This window comes from Colletotrichum acutatum (assembly GCF_030867785.1).
Source record: "Colletotrichum acutatum strain CBS 112980 chromosome Unknown BDZ83scaffold_14, whole genome shotgun sequence".
Lineage (NCBI taxonomy): Eukaryota > Fungi > Ascomycota > Sordariomycetes > Glomerellales > Glomerellaceae > Colletotrichum > Colletotrichum acutatum.
Window position 1 is genome coordinate 334,205 of NW_026849008.1, and position 23,543 is coordinate 357,747.

Genomic DNA, 23,543 nt, shown 5'->3' on the forward strand with positions numbered 1-23,543 from the left:
GCAGAATCTGATGAGTGGCGGCGCACTACCTCTGTATGCTGCGCGAGTGAGAGAAGCGGCTGATGAAGGTTCCGTCAATCGAAGTGATTGGAGGCGTAAAGACAAGTGCTGTGTACAAATTTGGCGGCTCGCAGCGCGTGTGCCTTGGCGTATAGCTCCTTGAAGGTATGGCTTCAACATACAGTCATATGAGATGGTATGAAATTTTGGGTCCCCGTTGTCGATTTGGCTCATTCGAGTCGCACGTCGTCGCTGGTCGGCGAGAGAAATTTCAGTGGGTCCGATGATTCTGCCAAAGGCGGTGAGTCATCGGTGACAACCTCAACCTTGCTCCCTCCCAAGGACCCATAGTTGTTGGCTTGAAGAATTGAAAGTCAACCAGAAGCTCTATGTTCTAGGGTACTAGAACCGACATATGGCTGCTTGGTCAATTTCCACGTCAAAGATTAATGGGTTCAAGTTGTATTCTGCAGCTCTTGAATCTGGTTGGCATTGTACGTTCTGTGCAGTGCTCGGTTCTTCTCACGCCGAGATCTGCCGAGCTCTCAAGTCGAAAATGCCAATCGGTGCCGTCGAGACAACTCGATACGACACCCTTTGCTGAGAAATTGACCCAAGTCATCTTGGCCAGGGCTTCTTATGGTATTTTTTTGGTTTTCTCCAAGTTTGATGAGTTCGACTTAGTGGTCCCTTTGGCAGATGCCCAAGTGCAAGCCTACACCACTTCCCGGTGATCTGTTGCGAGATGCCTCAGGTTTCCTCGCTTAGGATCGCATTGTGAAGAATGCTGGTATGGAGGAGCTTTGGCTCGGAATTGAGAACCATTTCCATGAACGTGTATAAAATTTAGGAGGTGTGGGTAACTACGGGCTCTTTTATCATTCATAAATGAACCACTGCTACAAACACTTTTTCCGATATCCGCAATACTAGTTCCGACCCTGATTTCCCTTCGCAGTGAAGCACGGCTTTTTGACGCTGTGTTATAAGCTCTTATGGCTAGGAGGAAATTTGACTAGCCACTTGCTCTCCTGCTTTGTTATTCGTCCGCACCTTACAATCATGCCAAAAGTTATCGGGATCATTCTCAAAGCAAGAGTCTACTTCAGTGAAACCAGAAGAATCCATATTCTTATTGTTGCTGCGTTTGATGATCTTACTTGTTCTTGCTTCTTCTCGGGCATACTTTGCCTTTCAACCGCATGTCAGGCACAAGCAGGAACGAGACCATCCGAGAGCTATTGTCCAGCAAAGAGAATACTGCCCCTTGCAGCCACGCCATGACTTATACGTTGGAGGCAGAGAAGGATCTTGAGCGTGAAAGCACCAATTTCCCAAGGAGAACACGTCACAAATACAATGTCTGATGAGCAGCCTGATAGGACTTTTATAAGCAGAGCAAGATACCTGAAGGAAGAGTATGTCTAGCGCGACTGGGTAGGAAAAGGTACGAAACAGGACGTCACCGGCAGACGATCGGCATGGACATTTGAAAAGACGTATTTATGGTTCGTGGATTGCCGTTGATGGCCTGTAACTCGGTGTATCAAGAACCATCCCTCAAGTTCAGGCTGGGCTTTGAGGGCCACGTGTGAAGACCAGAGGGTGATCTTTGATAGCTACAAGTACTCTGAGGGTAGATGTGCATATGCTTCTTCATGACGGGGACAGCAATGAATTGAAGATGCAGTGAGGATAGCTGGACATGCCTAACCCAAATACTGAGTAAGTGTATGTATGGTACATGTACATGGGCTCAAGCCACCCAATGTTCAGGCATATCTGCATCGTCAGCCCGCAAGGCTTATCCGTCATCTTCCTACACCACGCCTCGAGGCCAACATGGCCAACCAGTCAAATATCTACGCTACCACACTATTCAAAGAGCAAGTTGGATCGGCATCCGTTCTCCAGAGGGTTGCCTGGATGGTTACATGGTCAGTCTCGCCTCCAAGCCACCGACTAGCCGTTTATATCGGAGAGTATGATTCGGTGTGATCAAGCTTCCTCGCTCTCGGTGAAGCCAGACTCATCCCCCGACGGGCTTCTTAGCCGGTATCGAGATCAACGCTTTCCTCGGGCCGTGATTCCATGCAAACTATGTACCTGCACGACATGATATTGGGGGACAAGAGGCGCAGACTAGCCCCCCCGCACGGAAGAGTGGCCGGGTTCCGGACCAGCATCCGGAGAGGACAGATCCCAAGATCGTGGAGAAGGCCGATGATACATACCCCATGCACAGCGGCGGATGAGGCTCCTCTGACCGGGCTTGTAGGTGGTTAGGTTGAAGGTCCCTCGGGATGGAGGGGCCGGCGAGAGAGTACGGGGAAACCGGCGGGTGAAGCTGGAGAATGTGCATATGGGATGAACTATGCGAAGGATGCACTGGAGTGGTATAATACTCTCGGCTTTGATGCAGCGAGGTATGCTTGGCTTGCGGGGAAGATCACGATGGCAATGCAGGCGATTGATGATAGGACCTGGAGCTTCCTGTGCATTGTGAATACACGACCCTGCGAGCACAGTCTCACCATAGCATCATCTATCAACTGTTCGTATACCTGACAGACATTGTTCGCCTATACAAACGGGCCGCATAAGCTGATATCCCCATAAAACGATGCGTGCATACGCAAGGTACCACCATCGTATGGCCTGGACAGTTTGTAAAGCAAAGCAACGCATGCTGAGCACCCCGTTTGAATCTCTATGCGGAAATTCAAGGCCCTGAGAGCGAGCAAACGAACTTGTACGGCGCGAGATGCGAACCAAATTGGGCAGGGTGACATGCCATGCACGCTGGAGTGGCCCTCGCATCGAGGGCATGGTACCCACGCATCTTGGCTCGTATCGACGCAGGTCAGGGAGCGGATGGGACGGTGAGTAGTAGCGGCTGAAGGCACACCGAGGCGCGGGTGGGGGGCAGAAGTTTTGATTGAGGCGGCAAAAGGGTCCATGGAGGAAGGCATTGAGGCCAGGGGAGGGAGTTTCAACCGCCATCCCGGGCCTAGGCACCTGGGTGCTATTTTGCGCTGATAAGCATGGGGGTTGCTGTTCCATTGGCGCGCTCTCCATCTGGGGAACGGGAGGCCTTTTTCGGCTGAATTCATTCGAGTCTTATGGTGCGAATACAAATTCAGAGTAGTGTACTCCATAGAATGCATTTGCGATAGCCAAGCCATTCGGCGATGGCGACGGCGATTTGCAGGGTCTTCTTTGCGGTAGTGCGGGCTTTCTGTAGTGCTACGGGGCTCTTGGATTGAATGTAATGTCAAGTAAGGCCGAGAAGAGTGAGAGAATCTAGGTTGGAATAGGCAAGAGGAAGCACCGAGAGGAAGAAGAGGAAGTGGAGTGAATCGGCGGGTATTCCCATCAAGAGTCCCCTACCAGTTTCGCCATCTTGGATACCCATGCCGCAAGCCGAAAATCATTGACAAAAAGCTGGGGCGCGGGAGATAGGCCTGAAGGGGGTTGGCGATTGCTAGGAAGGGGATCGAGGGGTGTGAATCGTGGCACCTCACCAGGACCGAGTGGAGAGAGAGAGAGAGAGAGAGAAGCTTGAAGTGCCTGTCTGTCTGGTTGAGTTGAGGTCACAGTCCGGAGGTCAATGGGTCCCGGAGCCGGGCTTCGGTTCCAAATGCAAACCGGGCAGGAATGGAAAAATGGAAGGAAAGAAGCCACTGGTCAACACTTGCCTCCCCCGGAGCAGCTTGGCAGCGCATCACTGATCAGGGCAGTCACCACCTCACCGGCTCACCCTCAGGCCAGGACCCGCCTGGCCCGCTTGGGGAACATCTTTCGATGTTTCCCCACAGATAAGGTCAGACCCGTCTGGCGTCAGAGGAGGCTCCCAGATCCTGCCGCGCCTGCTATCCCAACAGCTGCACCTCCCCCCCCCATCCTCCACACGCCCCTCCCCTTGTCAATCCCGTCGTGCTTTCCTCCCCTCTCTGCTCCCTGCTTTCCCCAGCCCATTCCCCCAGAACGGACCGGGGCTGCCGTAATAAGACGGTGCCACAGGCCTGGCGCCTTTCGCCGTTGCTGATTGACGGAAATTGCCCTCCGTTTCTCCTGATTTGGCTTCCACCGAACCACCGCGGCACTGCCAGTCTCCAGACCGAGGGGATATTCGGGAGCTACTTGCCTATCTCAAAGTCTTTGGAGCGCCAGAGGCTCCTTCATTAACGCTGCACGATCAAGGGCTTATGGAAGGCTCTCCCCCACCTCATTCGGATTACCCAAAGCGGAGATACAGTCCAGCTATGGCGTTTCCTCTGGGGACCGGGCCTTGACGTTGCATCGTCTTCTTCTCGACTCCATTCAGGGTCTCAACACTCTCGCCCGCAATCCCTTGGTATCCGGCGACGGAATCATGCACGCACGGGAAGCAAGCAAACCGCCCCTGAGCACAATGAAACACAAACTGCTTGTGCATCTCGGTAGCCTTGACGGTCTGCAAGGGGTTGAATCTGAGAACGCCAGAAATCGACTATTCGGATACCGTTCCGCTTCTCCCCCCGTGTCTCGCCATTTCATCTATTCCTGGCCTCTCGTCTGTCACGGTCTGTGTCCCTTCTAGCTTTGTTCTCGATCAACAATCAGTCCCCATCTTCCTGCAGGCTACGGATACCAAAGCACACTTTCTCAATCCTTTTCAGCCGGCATCGAACCAGCTCTTCGTCCCGCTTCTCCGCTCGCTGCACATTTACCCGCCATTCCACGCTTGGCTGAGAGAACTAGCACCCAATTATTCGTACACGACCAAGTATCAGCACTTCGTCGCATAAGGCTTGTCAATGGTATAGCCGGGGTAATCAGAACCTGGCTCGCGCGACTGAGCAGGATGCGGGGGGTTTCTTTGGCCTGGAACGGTCGATTCGCCCTTTGCTTTACCAAAGTTTAGATACAGCGGCCGCCAATCCCAGAACCGAACCACCTCAACGCACCGTCTGTCACTACCCGTGGTCAAACTGGCGCTCCAATCACAGCATCTCCTGCTGGCTTCCCATAACGACAGGTTGAGCTGCCTGGTGTCTTTTGTCAGCAACTCTTCGAGGCATGGACAATTGATGCGTCGCAACAACTCCTTATTGCATAGCTCTTATCTAGGGGGGCTTTGAACGACTGATGACGATAATCAGGAGACCTCTGGCGTCAACTCCCATGGCGGAAGATTGCCTCCCTTGGCCAAACGGCGCCTGGACAGCTGATATGCGCAGGCCACACATCCTCCAGGAGGTCCCAATGGGTGGCTTAAGTCTTCGGACCTGTGGTCCGCGTCGGAGGATCAACCCTCCGCTACGTTCCCCTTGGGAAGACCGTTCCGCGACATACAACGCTTGCTTTACACTATGGTAGCGCTTGGCCGTCGCTGGCTGTCGTTATCTGCAGCCGCCTTGGCCAACGGTGAAATATTCGCCAGAGTCCTAGTCGCTAATTAGGCGTCAAACCTAGAATCGTCAAAAGACTATGCGTTGCGCCAAATTCGCACCATTAGAGACCTCAGAAGGTTGTCAAATCCCCGATTCCCCAGACGAGCCAACGTTTGTTGGGCAATCAATATCAAACGTACCATGACACTCCCCCACATTCGACTAAGCACTGCACTCCGTGCTTATTGGGTAGGTCGGAATCCGCAATGGGGTATGTTGATCTATCAATCTTGCAGCGCCAACACAACGCCAACACAACGGGCAATGGGCTTCAGGGCGTTGGATGACAATTGCAGCATGTGAGTGACAACTTGACGTATCCGTAGAAGACTGGTACGCTTCAGAGCATAAGAGTGCCAGTTCATCCTGCCGATCCGTCGCACCATGACTTCAGCCGGAGCGTGCGTCCACTTCGAGCCCCCGAAGCCCAGCGGATGGATGACGCCCGAGAGAGATGCCGATAAACAACCCGATTTTGCGTTGTCAATAGCCATAGCGTGCTGATAGACTCGTAGCTACGCCAACGGCGGGAAAAAAGTCATTATGCTAACCAGTCACGGCTGGTCGGACAGGGAAACAGGTCCGACAAATTACTAGATCAAGCGGGAGTTGCGGGCGAAACCTTCACCAAGGCATCGTGGCACCTAGGACCCCAAGTCCCGAAGACTATCCATACGCTTGTGCGGTGCAAGGATATCTACCATGTTGGTTTCCAATCCCGCGGATTGACGGCACGGATATTGATCGGATGGAACGGGACAGCCTTCAGCTTCGCCTCAATCCAGGGATGGTCCTAATTTTGCTGTCAGCCTGTCATCGGCATACCGAAACCCTGGCTCGCTGACACACAGCGGGAGAGTCTGATTGACACGGGGCAGCCCGTCAGCAAGCAAGGCCGAGGCCACGGTACGAAACAACAGTTTGGCCTGTGGGAGAGGCCAAGAGGGCAAGAGCTGGGCGTACGGATACAGTTGATGGCTTCAGAGAAGACTTGAATCCGTGTTATCGTCTGGGTTGACTTGGATGGGGCAGCTGCGTCATTGAAGAGATTCATGGATGGATCTGGTTGCTTATCGCCCATTCTGGCGCAAGATTCCGGCTGTCCCAACAAGGTTGCATGAGAGCACGCCTTTTCCCCCACAACTCCATAAAACGACGTCAAAACGCGCTTTAGATACCGGGGTAAATCTCGTGGGGCAGCTCGTGGGGGGCTCACACAACGCCAACACACCAGCCTGCCCGCACCGCTTGAAGAGGGTGTGGTGTGTGCCAGATGATGATGGCTAATGCCGAAGAAAGCGAGATGGGGCCCAGCCATGTCCTTTCGGAGTTACGATAAGAACAACTTCGGGCGCAATCGGGATGTGGTCTTCAGCAAACCCCGGAAACCGGAGAGAGCACGGCGTTGCTTGCGGGAACAGGCGTGACTGGCGCCTACACCACCAACGATGACATATCGAAGTAAAGAGAGAACCAAGTCATGCGCTCTTTGGAGGTCATCGGACAGGCGCAGCATCTCCTATCTTCTTTGCTTCGCTTACACGCCTCATCGACGAGATTCTAACCAGATCCCCCCACACTTTGGTCAGCCTGGCTTGCGTCTCCCTGCAACCGCGACAAATTGCGACACCCTCTTCTCATAACCCGAGAGGCTTTGCCAAGTCAAGAGAAAGACAACTTCCCACCTGAGTTGGCCTTCTCGTCCAGGAAGTTAGCGCATGTGGTCTGCTGGAAGCGTAGATTAGCGCCATCACACCATAACCCCAGTCCTTGGGTCAGCGTCAGGCGGAATGATCAAGAGGAAAGAGTATCTGTCCTTTTGTCTAAGCGCCCCGCGAGGGTGTCTCAACTCCGAAATCATGTTTCGACGAGCTCATCGAGCAAAGGACCCGACTCCTGAAGTCAAACAAACAGATACCTACCTACCGGTGTACCACCGAGTAGTGCTCGCTCTCTTGGACCTTTCCGTCCTTCTCGGAGGCGCAAATTGGGCGTCAGGCCGTCACTCAAAAAGCAAACCATCCAGCCAGCATTGTCACAAGCCAAGCAACCCAGGTTTCTTCCCAAAAACTGGTTACATCTTGTCGACCCGGTTGTCTAAATCTTAACACTCACTCAGATATCCGCGGCATGTTTCGTCTCTCCTCTCCCGCACCCGCCAGTCTTCCGCCCTTCCCCGGGAGCATTGGCCGCTTGAACTTACACGGCAGGCGACAGTGTACAGTCCTTTGAAGGGCGGCCTCGCCCGTATGCGCTGTCTCGAAAAGCAATTCCATCTCAGGGCTCTTCGAATCGGAACGCCTTCCAAGCAGGCCAAAGACGCCATGCCGCTCTCCCCCAGACTCCCCCGGTCTCCACTTCTCCTGCAACTTGCTCCGTGGCTTTGGCGATCGATTTTTCAGAAATCACCACGCCCTTTCTCATAGGTTGTACGTACCGTATAGTCTATCCTCTCACCCTCTGCGGGAGAGGTCTGCATCTACCACACCATCTCGTGTGCCAGTGTGTGTCCAGTTTGACCTATCGCTTCAGAATGTTTTGGCGGTGAGGAAATAGGCAGGTCAACCACACATGCGTGGCCTTGATTTTCTGTTTAGAGAGACAGGCGCAGATGAGAGTCGTGCGCATCGAGGCAGCCATTTGGAGGCGCTCAGAAGAGACACGACAGAAACGCGTTGCCTTGGAAAGGTTCCTAGTAGCAGACACCAAAGATAGCACCATTAAGCTGCGGCGGACGGACTACCGCTATTGCGGCCCTCATCGCCATGCGGCCCTGCGCTCGGTGGACGCCTCCTGGAGGCCGCTCTACAGGACAGATTGCGACGGCTAACGCCAACGTTGCACTGCGTCCGAAACCATACTTACAGGTCTGCTCTACGGCGTCGGAAGTGGTGATGTGCCAGTATTTGCGAACAAGGGCTGGTATGCCAATACCCGATGAGCAAGCCATGGCTGGCGCTCTCACATGTGACGAGTCTTCTCGTAAATGCGACCTACACAGTACAACGGACCTGGTCGAAAGACTCTAGCTGGCGAGGTGGTTCGCGCGCCGCCTCAGCTGCGACAGGGAGGAAAGGACTGGCAGTTTGCATGTGCCTTGACTCACTCGCGAATTCGACAACAAGTGGGCGGCATTCAACGATTCAGCCCAAAATCTTGGGGCATAATAATCAGGCCGGAATTGTTGTCGTCCGAGAAAAGAGACGGAAAGGAACCGCAATGCAATCTGGCAGTCCGAGTTGTGTAAGAAACATTGTTTGGTGGCTTCTGTTGCTGCTCTCTCGGCGCACAAATCAAAGAAGCTGAATTTCGATGAGTCGGAGGAGAGTACGAGTTGCGTTCCTGGCCCAACAGCACCTCGCCACCCAACTACCGAGCCCACCACCCCTTGGTGGCCGAAAATGGGATACGGCAAGGGCAAAAAGCAACCATCCCCAGAAAGCCAACCCACACCATTCCCCCCCCCATAGTACGGGGAAAATGACAGTGACATATCCTGAGTCATCATTCACCGACCTCCGTTTGAAACTGGGGAACACTCAGGGACATTTTGCATGTCACTGTCTTGGCCGCGCCCCCTTTTAGCCCCTCCGTTGCACAGAACAGCATCCGCAGGCTCCGGATCATGCTATTCTTGGCTGAGAACATTTGCTTGTGTCGTCGCAATGATCTGATATACACAGGGCGCTAGTCGGGGAGGGGGGAGTACCAGAAAAAAAATATCCATCCTTCCGGCCACGAAGATCCTATGGAGTTGTCAAACAATTTTTTTCTGGCTTTTCGTCTTTTTTCCCCACGGAAACCAAACAAAAGTGTCAGAGTCGGTGCCAACGCAACGCCTTCATGCCAGGGACAGTGGGGCCGGGTGTGATATCATCCCCCAGAGAAATACGTAATGCCGTCCGTTCCAGACCTTTTTTTCATTCTCCTGAATCCCTGGCGAGGAGGGACAGAACGGTAGGGAAGAGAGCTCGAGAGCCGGAGTAGGGGTGCGGCATAAGAAAAGGGTTGTTGACAGGTTTGCTGGAGGGGTCCTTGGGCCACCAGGGGAACTGACTCTTGCACCTGCGCCGAAACTCCACACCAGCGCATCATTCCATCAGGTTTATCGAAATGCTCGTTCAAGTTGGCATGGGAGGGGGATTTGGCCGAGATATGGCACGACACAGGCGAAGAAAGTGGTTCTTGATTCCTACCCTTTTCCCTCCTTCCACCCCATCTTGACGTAGTTGACTGGCAGGATGGGGTCTCGCATACCCCGTTCTCTCAAGTCAAGGTACGTCTTGGTCGAGATTTCTATAACGCCCCCATATTGCCCTATCTTTTTTTTTTCTCCACACGGGTCTCGGTCGATCAGGATCTACTAGTGTTCATGAGTCGGGGAAAAGACAGACTAAACTATGTCACTATTGATGACGATGTCGAAAGATGAGCAGTACAATCCTGGAGGCTTTCTGCTCAGATTCCGGGGAAAAGGGTGCGCTTGGAGCGAATCCGGCAGGCAAAGATGGAAATGAATTCCTGGATGCAGCCAGCCTGCAGGTAACAAACTGCAGATTGCGGATACGACTTGATCAAGTATCCGTATCTATCCGCTTCAAAGTGACAAGCCCCCATTCAGTGCAGACAACGATCCAAAGGGGTAGGTAGGTAGGTATGGAAAAATTGAGTACGTACGGAGTAGCGTCTCCCAGACATGGGGGCGTGTGTACGGAGTATGCGTGTGTCAGTTAACCGCCCAAGAGCCCACCAACCCCAGCCATGGAACGACATGGTGCCAAGGAAAACGGATGAAAGATAGGGCCTAGATGGGACAAATAGCACCAACTAAAACAGACAGAAAAAAAGAACCCCCCTTCCCTTCAGAAATGGAGTTGAAAGCTAGAGCTGGAACTGGAGCTGGGGGTCGGAAGATCCGTCTGTGCCTTGGTTTTTTTTTATGAAGGGTCTGCCTCACAGGGCTTAATGTTGGTTGAGCACATCGTGGCAAGGGGGGAGTGAGTATCCGTAGGTAAGTTGAGTTGTATTGGTGGTATCCGTACGTAAAGTTGTCACCTGTTTACGCTATCTACGCAGTATGCTCACTTCGCGTGATGACAACTTGGAGAAAAAAAAAAAGTTCTGCTGTAGCGTTGGCCCCTTTCGATGACACACACACCCGCGCATACCCGCGCAGATACAGGCACATACGCAACCTCCCCCCTGGGGGAAACAATACAAGTCCTGCGGAATGGGCGGATCAAGATTAAATATTCAGATTCAGTATCCGTACTTTCTGCTTTATGGAAAAAGGGTGTGAGTGTATTATCATTGTAACAGAAAAGAAAAAAAAAGCTGCTCGGATACTTGGACGAACAAGCAGAAAGGAGAAGGAGGTTATCCTCCCGTCGTTTTCTTTGCAACTCCTTGTCTTTGGAGCGCATTTGCAGTAATTCTGGTTCATAGTTTAGTCGAGAGAAAATTCCATCACAAAAAAGGTTGCACAAACTCCTGGTGGGGGAAAGGAATGTACTCGTAGTAGAGTTTTGGTACGGATCTAGGCACAAAAGGGTTTTGAGATGGGAACTTGTAAGGTGAGGGAGGAGGAGGAGGAGGAGGAAGATCCCTTATCCCAAATTTGGTGTGTCTCGCCAGTCGAGAGAGAGAGAGAGAGAGCCTTTCCCCAGAAATTACTTCCCCAGTCCGCCACCGCAAACCCCAGAAAAAGTTTGGAACTACTCTCTCTCTCTCTCTCTCTCTAGGGCTCTCTTGTGTGACTCGAGACCCCTTCCATCATTATCGTCTCTTTTTTGACAATCATTTTTTATATGGTGGCAGGTGTTTGTGGGGGAGAAGACGAGCTTAGCGACTTCGAACTTTCAACTTCCCATTTCTGCGCAAGTCGTTTGTTTGGGGCAAAGTTGCGCCAGAGTACGTACGGCGTCATAAAGTAGCTCTAGGTACTGCACAGTCGAAGAAAGTGTGTGGGGTGGGGGGAAGGCGGCACCCCGGGGGAAAGAGAGGGATGGGATGGGATGGGATGGTGGAGGGGAAACGCCCGCGCAGCGCCCGCGAACCCCGGACACCACCAAACCGTCCACCACACCCTCGTCCCCCCCCCCCCTTTCCAACCCATCCCGTTTCTGCGCCCATCATACGCAGTAACGAAAAAAGAGAGAGAGAGAGAGAGGAAAACAAACGGCCGCCTGGGCACGGGGTTCCGATTATCGGTGGTATGGTGTGGGTGGTGGGTGGTTGTTTCCTGGTCACACCTCAGATGCACCCTCGCACACATCACATTTGCAAACACGAGGGGGAACAAATCAGTCCACTGCAGGCCACTGTTTGAGACACGCACAAGCAGATGCAGTCCCGTTTAAGGTCACTTGGATTTCATCAAACGGCCAGAGTAAATGTATGTGGGGGAAGATCTGTTTGGATTTCTCCTTCTCGAGTTTGTCGAGGGTGTATCGAGTAATTCTCTCTCTCTAAGAACAATTGTAAAGAAAACAAGCTTTCGTCCAGCCAGCCTAGGCGGCGACGTTCGTCGTAAAGAAAATCCAGACATAAAAAAAACCAGTAGACCAGGTTGTCAGCGCTGTCTCAGCGCTTCAAAAAACAAAAAACCCGCCCAGAGAGGAGGAAATCCTCTCGTGTACACCGCCCAAAGTTGTCCCCGCCGTCTATAGGTTGATATCTTGGTTTGTCTCCGCCCCATCGCCGATTCAAGCAAATCCGTGACACAGATGAGAAAGGACGGGTTTTGTAACGACCCGTTGACGTTCTCATACACACACACACTCACTCACAAAATCCCTACATCCATCACACACAAGAAAGAGAGGGGAAGAAGGGACACAAAGAAAAAAAATGAGTTTTGCTTTTCGTTGTTGTTGAGAGGTGAGGGAGAGTCGTATGTCCGATCTCTGGTTGTTCGTCCATCGAGGTTGGAGTGAAGTCTATAAGATTGAGTGTAGCCGCCACTGTAGAAGAGGAGCCCATCGAATTCTTTGGTTTGTTTGTTGTTTCGTGATTAGATAAAGAAGTCGTGGTCGGCCAACTCTGCCAATTCGAAAATACCCGGAAACGCCATTGTTCTTCTATCCCGTCTATTGCCCAGGTCGTCAGGTCATGCCACTTTAAGGTTGTCGTTCCCGTTACATCCGATCCATGAGGTCACCGCCGGCAACGCTGCCAGTGGTGGAACTCCTGCCGCTCTGGAAACCGTCGTTTCCGTCCAGAAGCTGGTGAACACCAATCTTGGGGACTGGCAATTTCCTGCCGGCGTCAGGCCGGCTGATGATGTCTGCCAGAGACGCACCGTTGCGAGTGGGGGTTCCGGCGCTGGTAGGTGCGGGAGGGGGAGGCAAGTAGGGAGTCTCCAGGTGAGGCTCGAGAGGAGCCAAAGCGGGAGGTGCGGCGTGTTGCAGGGAAAGGTTGCGAAGAGAAGGCAGCTCGTAGCCCATGGGGCGAAGTCTCGGGGAGTGAGCGGGTGTAGCGATAGGAGTGTGGTCCGGAGTAGGCGACAAGGAGTCGTGGGAGAAGGTAGGAGAGGAGGGTGCCGTGGAGTTGGGCGAGTTGGGGCGAGATCGCTTTGCGTGGCGAGAACCAGCGTAGTGGTCATCGTTGTGCTCATCGTTGGAGTGCGATCTCGACATGTGGTAAGCTGAGAGGGAGGGAAGGTGGCCGCGCGAGTTGTGCAGGCTGTGGGAGTAGTAGGGGTGATGTCTGGCAGAGGAGCCGTGGAAAGGCGGTGCGGTGAGCGTCTCACGCTCGACCTGGTTGGCAGCCTTTGCCAGGATGGAGATGTCCATGTTGGACTGGCCCTGCATCTGGCGGCCAAAGGGGCTGCCGTGTCCCGGGTGAGCGGGCAAGACGTACTGAGAGAAGGAATGCGGCGGCGAGACGTTGGGCGAAGACAAGCTCGAAGTAGGCGCAGAACGAATCGTCTTGGGTGCGGGAGGAGGAGCCATCATGCCATCCTGGGGAAGATGCGGCTGGGGGCCAGAGTTGTACTGGTTCTTGCCTCTCCTCGAGTTAGGGTTGCTGTGTATTCTCGAGTGGCGGGTAAGCTCGTCTGAGCGAGAGAACTTCTTGCTGCAGCCAGGATACTGGCAAGCGTGAGGCTTCTCTCCGGTGTGAGTGCGGATGTGTCTGGTCTGGTGCTCAAGGCGGTGGAAGGCCTTATCGCACAAGGGGCACTTGTAGGGACGCGGCAGCTCGTTGGGGTTCTCGGCGGTCTGGCCGGGGAGAGGACCCTTGGGCTTCAGCTCGTTGAGAGGACCAAGCCTCGTAGTCTCCATGGCATCGCCAGACATCATTGTGTCGTTCTTATCGGGGTTGAGTAAACTTGAAAAGTTGAAAGGAGATGGTTGTGTCTGCTGCATGTGATCGCCCATTTGCCCTGATAATCCAGAGCTGGGCCGCTTTGCGGAAGTGGTCGAACTCTTTCTCTTGTTCTTTCCTTTCCAATGGTAGTCGACGAGGGTAGTCGTCGATGTGTATTGTATAACCGGACTCGAGTATCGTGAGTGCGGTTTCGAGTTGCTATATGTTGCTTGTGGTGTGGTAAGTGGGCGTGGATGAGGGAGTCGAGAGTGTGCGGGTGAAATGGGTGTGGGAGGTCGGCTGGATATATAAGTTATGCGAGCTTGAGTGGCAGCGGTGGTGGGTGGGTGTGGGAAAAAAAAAAAAAAAGCTTTGGCGGCTTTTTTGGGGGGCACTGAGGGGTGGCCCGGGGTAAGTTGGCTGGTACTGGGAGGGATGACAATGGCAGTAGGTTGGCGTAACAATTTTCTTCCAAAAGGAGGAGCAAAGTAAAAGTTGGGGAAGGAGGGAAGAACGGGGCCAAAGGTTTAAAAGAGACAGGAGAGGAAGATGCGTCAGGTAGGTAGACAGGCACAGGGTGCTACGGTATTCCCAAGGTAGAGAGAGAGGAAAGCAGGTAAAGAAGGAAGAGAGAGAGAAGAAAAAAAAAAGAGAGAGAGAGAGAAACATGGGGAGTGAGGTGTGTGTGCAAGTCACCTCCAGTTCAAGTTACAAGGTGGGAGAAAGACGGCGAGGAGGGTGTGGATGGCGGGATGGGGTGTGGGCGGTCCCAATCGTAGTCCCAATCCCAGGTCAGACAGGATGGGGGGGGGGGGGGGGAAGAAGGGCAAGGGAAGGAACCCCAGGGCAGGGCGTGGGCGGTTTCTCAGACGCTCTCTCTCTCACTCTCATTCGCACCTACTCCATCGGCCTGGCCTGGTTGGAAACTGGTCGTCCCTGTACGAATACCCACTAGACCCGGTCCTGACCCTGACTGGGGCTCTGGACGGTACGCCGTACAAGCAAGTAATGCTTGGCTCCTGAACAACCCGTACAGAAATCTGTAGATACGCTCTGCAATCTGCCATGTGTGAGTTTCGACCTCAGCCAGCCAAGGTTTGCTAAGGAAGTCTACTCCTTACTCAATTCGCACCATTGTCCTTTTGGAATCTCTTCCCCCCGGTCTTCTTTGCCCGTGCTCGTGCTTAGCCGTACTTGTTACCGTGTCTCTATGCCCTTCTGGGGCTCTCCACGAGAAGAAAACGGGGCTCTTGATACAAATTTGTCGCCCACAGTTACCTAACGAATGGTCAGAGAAGGGCACCAGAAGAAGCCCGGGAGCCACCAACTACGACGGAAAATACGGACCCAATACCAGGGCAGAGGTGTGAGAGGGAAGTACACCAAAAAGCGGGCAGTACTTGGTGGAAAGACGACGGGGTTCGATTTTGAGTGCGGGTGCGAATGCGGGCCCCCATGGCTTCCTCCCACCCCATAATCCCATTTCAGCGTCAAACCCGCCAGCATCAGAGAGAGAGAGAGAGAGACGGCAAGCGCACCTGCGCGGGGGGGGGGGGGGCAAGCTATACCTTGTGGGCGCATCGGCGGCAGTACGGTACTTCTCTACGGTAGGTACGGTTAACGAAGTACCTAAGTACCTACCGCTGGCTGGAAATCCGTTACGGAGTAGTCGACCCAGACCAGAGTCTCAGACTGTCAGATTTACACCCGGCCGCGGCAGCCGTGGAGTAATCGGACAGGGCTGGAAGAGGCTCGGTATGTAAGGTACGGGGGACCAAGTACGGATACTGGCTGCTTCGTCGTCGAAGGACGAGCGTAAAAGACGGGGAGAAATGCTTGGCCCATCCGCCATTGACTGGATGAAGTATGTCGTAGACGGAAGATATCCGTGATGAAGTGACAACGGGGGAAGGAACAGGCCAGTCATGACTGCCAGGTAGGGATAGATGTTTTACCGTGGTAGGAGGCGGCAGCGAGCGCCTGTGAAAGAAAATAGACCGGGTGTGAGACTTGTGTGGGCGAGGGCCACCTCACAGACAGGAGCCAAGAGAGAGGCAGAGAAAGATACCGCGAGAGCGCGCTGGTAAGTGTGTGTATGTATGAGACTATGAGACTGTGAGACTGTGAGTGTGTGTCGTCAACCACAAGCCACGCCGCTACAACCTCAGCAAGCAGAAGTCAACGACGATGTCCAGCAGGGAGTCCAGCATGTGGGTGGGATAAGGGGGGGCGTGAGGCAAAACGATACTGACTCTCTCCCCATACGTTACTTACGCGGGTGAAAGGGGAAGAGAGAGAGCCCGAGAGAGGACGGGAGAGAAGGGGCGTGTGCCTTGGAAAGAGAAAGGGCGTGTCACAGCCGGGGGTTTGGACCCCACTCTCCACAGTTCCAACCCCACTCTGGGTAAAAGCCAAGAGCAACGTGCTCTGCTCTCCCGGAGAGATCGGTACGTATCGGCCCTGTTCAAGATGGATCCAATGCTCTTATTTTCCCTCCTCGGACGACGAGGTACCCAAGGACCTCCCTTCAGTCTCTGGACCTGTGACACCGTAGGTATCTACGTAGTAAAGAGAGAGGCACCTGAGATACTCCGTAAGGCAAGGTACGCGCACCATCAGATACCGACGTGGTTTTGCGACAGGTCGGGGGAAACTGGGGATCAGTACGTATCCTCCCTCTCTTCAGGTTTTTCCCTATCACTCACTTTTTTTTTTTTTCCCTCCGCCTCGTTGTACCTATTCCGATCCATAATTTACACCTGCCAGTCTGTACGGATTCTGTACGGATTGTATTCCGTACAGATGTGCAAATCATTAGCTTTTTGCCTTGTGCTATGCCTGGGCTCTGCTGGCACCATCCGACAAGGCAAGCATCTCTGCTGTTATACCCAAAGGCAAATCGTGGCATCATCACCGCCATCATTGCCAACACCACCACCACCATCATCATTATCTCCGTAGTAGTCAGCACAGGTCACAGGTAGACAAGAAGAAGGGGACGGAACCTGACCGCCGTGTCGGTCAGCAAAGTGCGCAACCAAACACGCAGGCAGACCTTTTTTTTGTGCCCATCGTGTGTTCCGGCTCTTCACACCCTCATCCTTCACCGTTCCCGCCCAAGCCCCAAATCATGGTGCACTATTACACCATCGTTCCATGCCAGAGGCATAGGGATCCTTATTCTCAGAGAAGTAGGTACTCCGTAATAGTCGTAGGACCGTGAGGAGAGAAAATTCTTCTCTTCCTTTTTGTCATGCCGGGTCTGCGTAGTCCGTCTTGGTATGGCGGCCGTGGTGGGAATGCTCAAACGGTGCCCTGAGGCCTGCCTGACTTGCTAGCTTGGCTGTGGTGAATCCTCGGCCTCATTCGCAATATTGCCTATCCACCCAGCGTACCCGTCCGCCCCCTTCATGGTTCAGGACTTCAGTCGTGTTCCCCCGTATTGGCATCGTCGCCGCTATTCCCGCCGCTTGAGAAAACCCACACCACTTTGACCTCCGGGGCCCAACATCAATTTTCCAGAGCGATCGTGAACCACATCTCGGTCTATTGCCGACACGTGCCTTACCTCCCGCAGTCAATATCTGCTCAGTACGGAGTATCGATGGGGCGAGCATCGTGAATAACACGACAAGGCCCTTGTGCAACGTGGGCGGCACAATCGTCAGTAACCTTGAAGAGACCTTTTTCCCTCCACGCCTCGCCCATCTCATCCCATGGCCCTGGCCATCCCGCTTTCCTTTCCCCAGGCCACCGAGATTAACAACCCCCCAGCCTGGTCCCGGCTTGTCCTCACGAATGACCCTGACTTGTAATTTGTGTGTGGGCGGACGCGGGGGGGCGGTGAGGCAACGGAAGTAAGTGGTGGCTTGGTTCTTGATAAACCCCAAGCTTGTGCTACCATCCTGGTATCTGATTGGTCCGCCATGCCCTTGGGAAGCTATTCAGGGAAGTAAAGCAAAAAAAGAGAGACGACGAAGACAGACGAAGGAGAAGAAAAATGCAGGGGGAAAAGGGACCCCTCGTCACGCAATGCGCCGCCCAAGTCACCTCGCCCATGGCACAATCTTGTCCCGGCTCTCCGCTCATCGCCAGTTTTTACCCCGTGGGAATGAAGGCTCAACCTTGACCCGCGGGCGCCTGCATTTATTGGCAAGAAGGAAATCTGGGGGAACACGTCGGCCCAAACAAATACTGTATTTCGGGTTCTTCTCCACGGGGAATCCCCAATCGTGCCCTCATCTCACAAGTATCAGCTGAGGAGAGAGGATGCCGGCATTCAATTCGCCTCAATCCCGACCGGGGGATCGTCCATGCCCCTTGCCGCGGTGCCAATCCAGGCCGCATCGTGGCATGGCCGCCATTATCAGTCTGGCCTAAGCAAGGCGAAGCGCATACAGAGAGAAGAGATAAAGCCCAATAAGCTTGTTCGATGCTGTCCTTCCTCGCCCAAGCCGCAGTCCTCGTGTATCCTTGCTCGGAGCCTGCGGCAGGTCCTCAGGCGTCTATAGGTAGACCTATCTTTGTACAGGCCGTATCACAGGGCGCAGGACAGCCTGTCCGAGCTGGCACGGCGTCGCGATCCGAATTCCTCAGCTCACCATGAGATGAGGTCGGGATTGTAACCCCGCGGTGTGGGGGGCTCCTCGCTTCATTGCGCTTGCACTGGTAAGGCGATGAGAACTGTTGGCCAGCAGATGAGAGGCAGCCAGCAAATGGTGGCTGTATCAACTCAAAAGCGCCGCTTTGAGTTGTCAGTTTGGGACCCAAGTCGAGATACCTGCTTTCTTGTCCATCGCCTTGTCGCCCTACTTTACTCTTTCTTGCCTTGTCGCTCAGAGGACCGAGCAAAGCCCAGCGACAGCGGCTTGTTTGAACCCCAATGTGCTGGCCCGTCTTTACGAGCGTCCTTGGATCGCAATTCCGAGCCCTCACCTCAACGCCCGGGTCCCGGCGGGGGTGCGGGGGCCGCCGCTGCGTAAAGGGCTTCTTAGCTTCCCTCCTTCGAGATAAGAGTCTGGAGCGGTACCGGATCCCGAGTAGCCATTGCGCACATTGTCTCTCTTCTTGACCTTGGAAGCCACCAGGCGTCCAAATCACCAGACACCCTTCAAGAGAATAACCTCCACACAAGTTGACCTGCCTCACCGCAATACAACAATGGGGCCTTGGTCATCCGGGCCGCCCAAGATGAGTCTCAAATCTCAAACCTCTCAGCCGACCCAGTCAAAGAATGAGGCCAACAAGAGAATCAGCATTCGTCGGTGCGATTCTCGACCTTGCTACCTTGTGTGTCTCGGTTGTCTCCTGTCACGACTCCACAGCGCGTTAAGCGCGAGAAAAGAGCCTTGTCGCAGATGAGTCAAATTTCCGCATCGCATCGTGACTTCTTCAGCGCTCGTCAGCGCGAGACGTGATCCTCAATAGATAAGACGCCTAGTATCCGTAATTGCTGGGGCTCTGTGGACTCCCTTTGGCTTGGTCGTTGTTCCTCTACCCTGTGCATATATTCAACCAGCACCAAGCTTGACACAGGGTAGGCGCTTCTGCGGTTCGGCAGCCCTCGGTAGTGGCTGGCCGAGGGCTCCACGCTCCGCTGACCCTCGGCTCGCCTCTCGGTCTGCGAAAACGCAATGGCGTATGAAATTCCGCAATCCCTTGGCTTTTGTGTAGTGAAGCCGCACTCACCGAGTCGCCGGCTGTCACCGCCGAGCTTCGGACCCTCGTCGGAATCGGGATCCTTTTCTCTTTCTTTCTCTCAGGAGCAGGATTCAGAAAGACTCTGGTCCCGCCTCTATTGTATCATTGTTCCATGGGCCACTATGTAGCAACCATTATGTTCCCAGCCTCGGGTTTCCGTTTTTGTCGTCAACGGATAAGCGGGAATGCATCCTCTCTAGCGACAGGAGAGGCGTCGCTCCTCCAGGATCCAGCATCGGAGGAGAGTGCCCTCGTTGCGGTAATTGCAAGACCAAAGACCCCTCATTTAGCCAGGAAAGAGCCTCCCCCATACTCCAAATGGGACAGAACGTGGGGGCGTCGTGCCACCACAACCATCCGAAGCTCTGGTCCTAGGATATCGCCATCAAGCCATGCTTCCATCCAAGTCTCTCATTGGCGTCGCAAGACCTGTGATCTTCAAGCGGCGCCACATGCTCTATTGCCTCTCTAGCGTCAGGTCCGCAATTGCATGCGATAACCCCAGGTGCCACGCCACGGGTGCCCAGCTGGTCAGATTGTCGGTCCGTCGTTGAACTGCCTTTCCAGCTCGAACTTCCATGTATCCAGGTGCTTACTCCGTACAGTCCCTCGGGTTGCGAGATGCGCTAAGCTCGATTCGGGAATCCCGGGGAGACCCTTTTGATCATGTTCCCAAGATTTAGGGTGCCCAGTGCTGTAAGATCTCTCATCCCTAGATTCTTCTCCTCACTGGTGGATTGCTTGATTTTCGTCGGACGAGAGGCTCCGAGCCCGCGAGCTTTGGCGTAAAGCATGCTCCGGTACGCCAAACATGGCATTGCTATCGCGATATAACCGTGTGTAAACCGAGTCAGGCTGATGGTAATCGGGGCGTCTGAGCACTCTGTGATGGCATGGTCGACAGAATGAGGTGATTCGTTTGATGGAAACAAATGCGTTTGGCAATGGCAAACTGCCACGGAGTCGACACCTCCACTGTTGGATTTGTCAAACAGTCGCAACATCCCCATTGCTCTAGGAGTCTAGAATTCAGAAATCTGTCCAGTTTCTTCTCCCGCTACACACACCTCTGTCCCGCCCCCGGACTTCTCCACGCCTGGATCTGGCTGGCCGGTACGTCTGATTGCTGCGCTACTCGTATTTTCAAGGACAGTAAGATATCTAGTCGCAGACAGGTCCACGGACGCCAAACCAAGCCTTCTTTGGTTAATTGGTCAGTGGTGCAGAATCCCGAATGGCGTGTATTGTTCCGTTCATTTTGACGAGCAATGATAGCAGACTAGCGAATGGAAGTTGTCCATTCTACAAGCTAGGGTTCTCTGTCGAGTCGCGACTTTCTCAGGGGTATCAGTAGAGCTGGGAGGCGCCAATCTCGAGTCGGGTATCAGCAAGCTGGAGGTCGACTCTGCCTGCGGCTCTTTGCTTCCTCCCCTTCCCCAGTATACCCAGCAAAGAGATAAAGCTTATGCAGTGGACGGTTAGCTTTCGTGGATATCCTTGTCGACGTCTAAGCCTTGATCGGACTGATTTGGTTTGCTCATGAATTTTCGCTGAACATGTTGCCGAGGCTCGCCCGCAACTTAACATGGACTCCCGTCTTTGTCCTGGGAAAAGCTTCCACTTCTCGACCCCCATTGAAAAATGACTACCTCGATTTGCACATGTATCTGCATAGCTTGTGCCGCCCTCCGGCCGGAATGGGACGCAATTGTGCCATGCGGAGAATCATACGCTTATCGCACGATTGTGGGGGCTTTCACCAAGTATATTCGAAATTTCCGATGGATTTCGCGGGGGCTGCAACGACGAACTTGCACACCACGCATGTACCGTAAGCGCGGGGGTTGCGAGACCTCTGCATTCTCGACAGCGGCAACAATAGCAATAATGCATAGTCCTGGGGCTCAGAGTTGCATTTTGCTTTGTATCATGTCGTGTTGTTGTATGAGACAGGCCCGTTGTTGTTCGCGCGGGGAGAACCCCGCTGGCTGGTTCGCTGTTTCTACCGCTGGCGGACGCTCTCACCTGGGCGTTTCTGTTATCGCTTCACCTACCTCTGTGTCTCGCTTGGACCGGGTTCATGACGGCTGAAAGATAAGACCTGCGAGTCCAGAGTCCGGGGCTATGAACTCAAAGAGTGCACTGGTTGAACACTCTAGACAAGCGTCGGAATGACTGGCTCTTGTAAGACTTCGCAATGCCGCCAGCGGGCGCATTATCGCTCAATTTTCTCGGGGGAACTGTGGGTTTCCGCAGTTGTCATCAGAGTCGATTGCGAGGCTCGCCCAGCATGAGTCAGTTGTTGCTTCCTGCGTTCGACGGTCGAGCGGAAATGAACCGAGCTCTTCGAAGAAAGAATGGATCTGCCCATGCTTCCCCAGACCTCCCTTCACTTTGAGCATCCCCGCAAAGTACTTGGAGGAGGCCAAGGCGGTAGCTCTTGAAGCTAGAATCCAAGGGCCAAGGGTCGTACTGGTATCATGTGCTTTCTGCCTTGGGTGAAGATTGACCCGAGTTTCTTTGCCGGGACACGCCTGTGTTTGAAACCAGCTTCCTGAAAAGGGCAATAACTGAAGGCGTGGGAATGAGCCGGGGATGGCGCTTCGCTAGGGGGCTGATATACAGGGGATGCAGATAAGTGTGGGGAGAGAAGGGAGCACGCCCAGAGGTGTAAATGTCGAACGCGGTGTGTTGATATGACACCAAGTCCCAGTTTTCTGAGGGAGGTCGAAATCCCGGGATTCCCCGAAAGCACAAGCAAACAATCAAGCCGACTGTTCATACCACGAAGCAGAGGTTTGGTTTTGTAAAAGCAGGCGGCATGTGAGTGGCGCTTATGAAATCTCTGCTGTGTCCTAGATGCCTCAGGTGAGATGCAAACAGACAAATTGACGAACCTGAGAGTTGTCTTTCAACCGGACAATGCCCTGAAGATTTTGGGCCCTGGACGTTTGGAACGCTTGCCCCTCGTTCCTGTCACATGTGAAAGATAAGCAGATAGAGGGGGTTTACCCCGGAAGAAATCTGTCCCCTTTCGCAAGAGAACAAACCTTAGCATGATGTCAGCGGTAAAGCTTGGAACCGCATTCAGCAAGTTGGAGAAACGGTAACATTCTTCCACATGTAAATTCTGGAGAGGCGCGTACCTTGCATCGCACATGCGGAGGTGAAAAGGGTCTGGCCAGAATTGCCGTTCAAAATTGAGAATGGTGGCTGTTAGCCGCACCTGTGAGCGGGCGACTCCAGGCAATCTGAAGCGCCGCAGACTCGTAGCCCGAGCCCCAATATCGCCTCTCCACAAAATCTGTGGAACAAAAACCGCGGATAAGGGAAACTCCGCCTGTCCTCCACGTTATTGACCCCAGGTCTCTTCACCCCGTGACGGGTGACCCCAGCAGTCACTAAGGGTCCTCAGTAGCAATTTGCCCCGGCCTGCAAGATGGACGACATGTGTGCGGTGCCAATGCCGGCGAAGGAATGAGGACTCATTGCCTCTGGGCCCTGGGAGATAACGTGATCCGTCGACCCGAGCTCGGATATCGGGAAAGAGGAAGAGATTTAGGTAGTGTGGCCAACACTTCCACCTACTGCGTATGGCCCTTGGGCTGTGGGCATTGGCAGACAAGGCGGCATGCTCTCCTAGTACGGAGTACCATCATGCTTGACAGTTGGCAAAACCGTCGCCAGGTAGACCCTTGAACTCTATTGCATTGAGATGCGTTGAGGCTCAGGCTCTAGGGCAAAGTTTGGCCGTGACTGTACGGATACATGTAAGGCACCTCGGGCCTTCGCTGTCGGGTATGTAGGACACATCTCTGATCTCCGCAAGGATCCTGCTATGCATTCGTGAGAGGCCCGGCTTTTCTGTGGATAGCCGTTCCGATTTCCGACCCGAGCAATGCCTATTCAACCGGTCAGTACGGAGTCAGATTTCGGGTATCCAGGGTAGCCGTACAAATACGAAGACTAGCTTTCCACTTCGCCCGACTTACACATAGTTGCGTTCTAGTAACCAAAATATCTGGGGGTGGCCCCAGGTCAGGAATTGCCTCAGCCTGAGCATGTCAAACCCCGCAAACCCCAGGCTGGATCATGCCATGA

At 53.7% G+C, this 23,543-nt stretch overlaps 2 protein-coding genes across 2 annotated transcripts; one reads left to right on the forward strand and one right to left on the reverse strand.

The window, feature by feature from the left end:
* Nucleotides 1–378: 378 nt before the first annotated feature.
* BDZ83DRAFT_607544 (uncharacterized protein) lies at nt 379–873 on the forward strand. The gene has a single exon (XM_060507434.1). It carries the CDS (start codon nt 450–452, stop codon nt 732–734), a length of 285 nt encoding a protein of 94 aa, XP_060369001.1. The 5' UTR covers nt 379–449; the 3' UTR covers nt 735–873.
* Nucleotides 874–12,571: 11,698 nt separating this feature from the next.
* Nucleotides 12,572–13,813, reverse strand: BDZ83DRAFT_716702 (DNA-binding protein creA; the record flags this gene model as incomplete). Its single annotated transcript, XM_060511871.1, has 1 exon — nt 12,572–13,813. The coding sequence occupies one exon, from the start codon at nt 13,811–13,813 to the stop codon at nt 12,572–12,574; it is 1,242 nt and encodes a 413-aa protein (XP_060369002.1).
* Nucleotides 13,814–23,543: the final 9,730 nt, after the last annotated feature.

Coding starts and splice junctions, on each gene's coding strand:
- BDZ83DRAFT_607544 (XM_060507434.1), top strand. CDS start 450: ATGGGTTCAAGTTGTATTCTGCAGCTCTTGAATCTGGTTGGCATTGTA.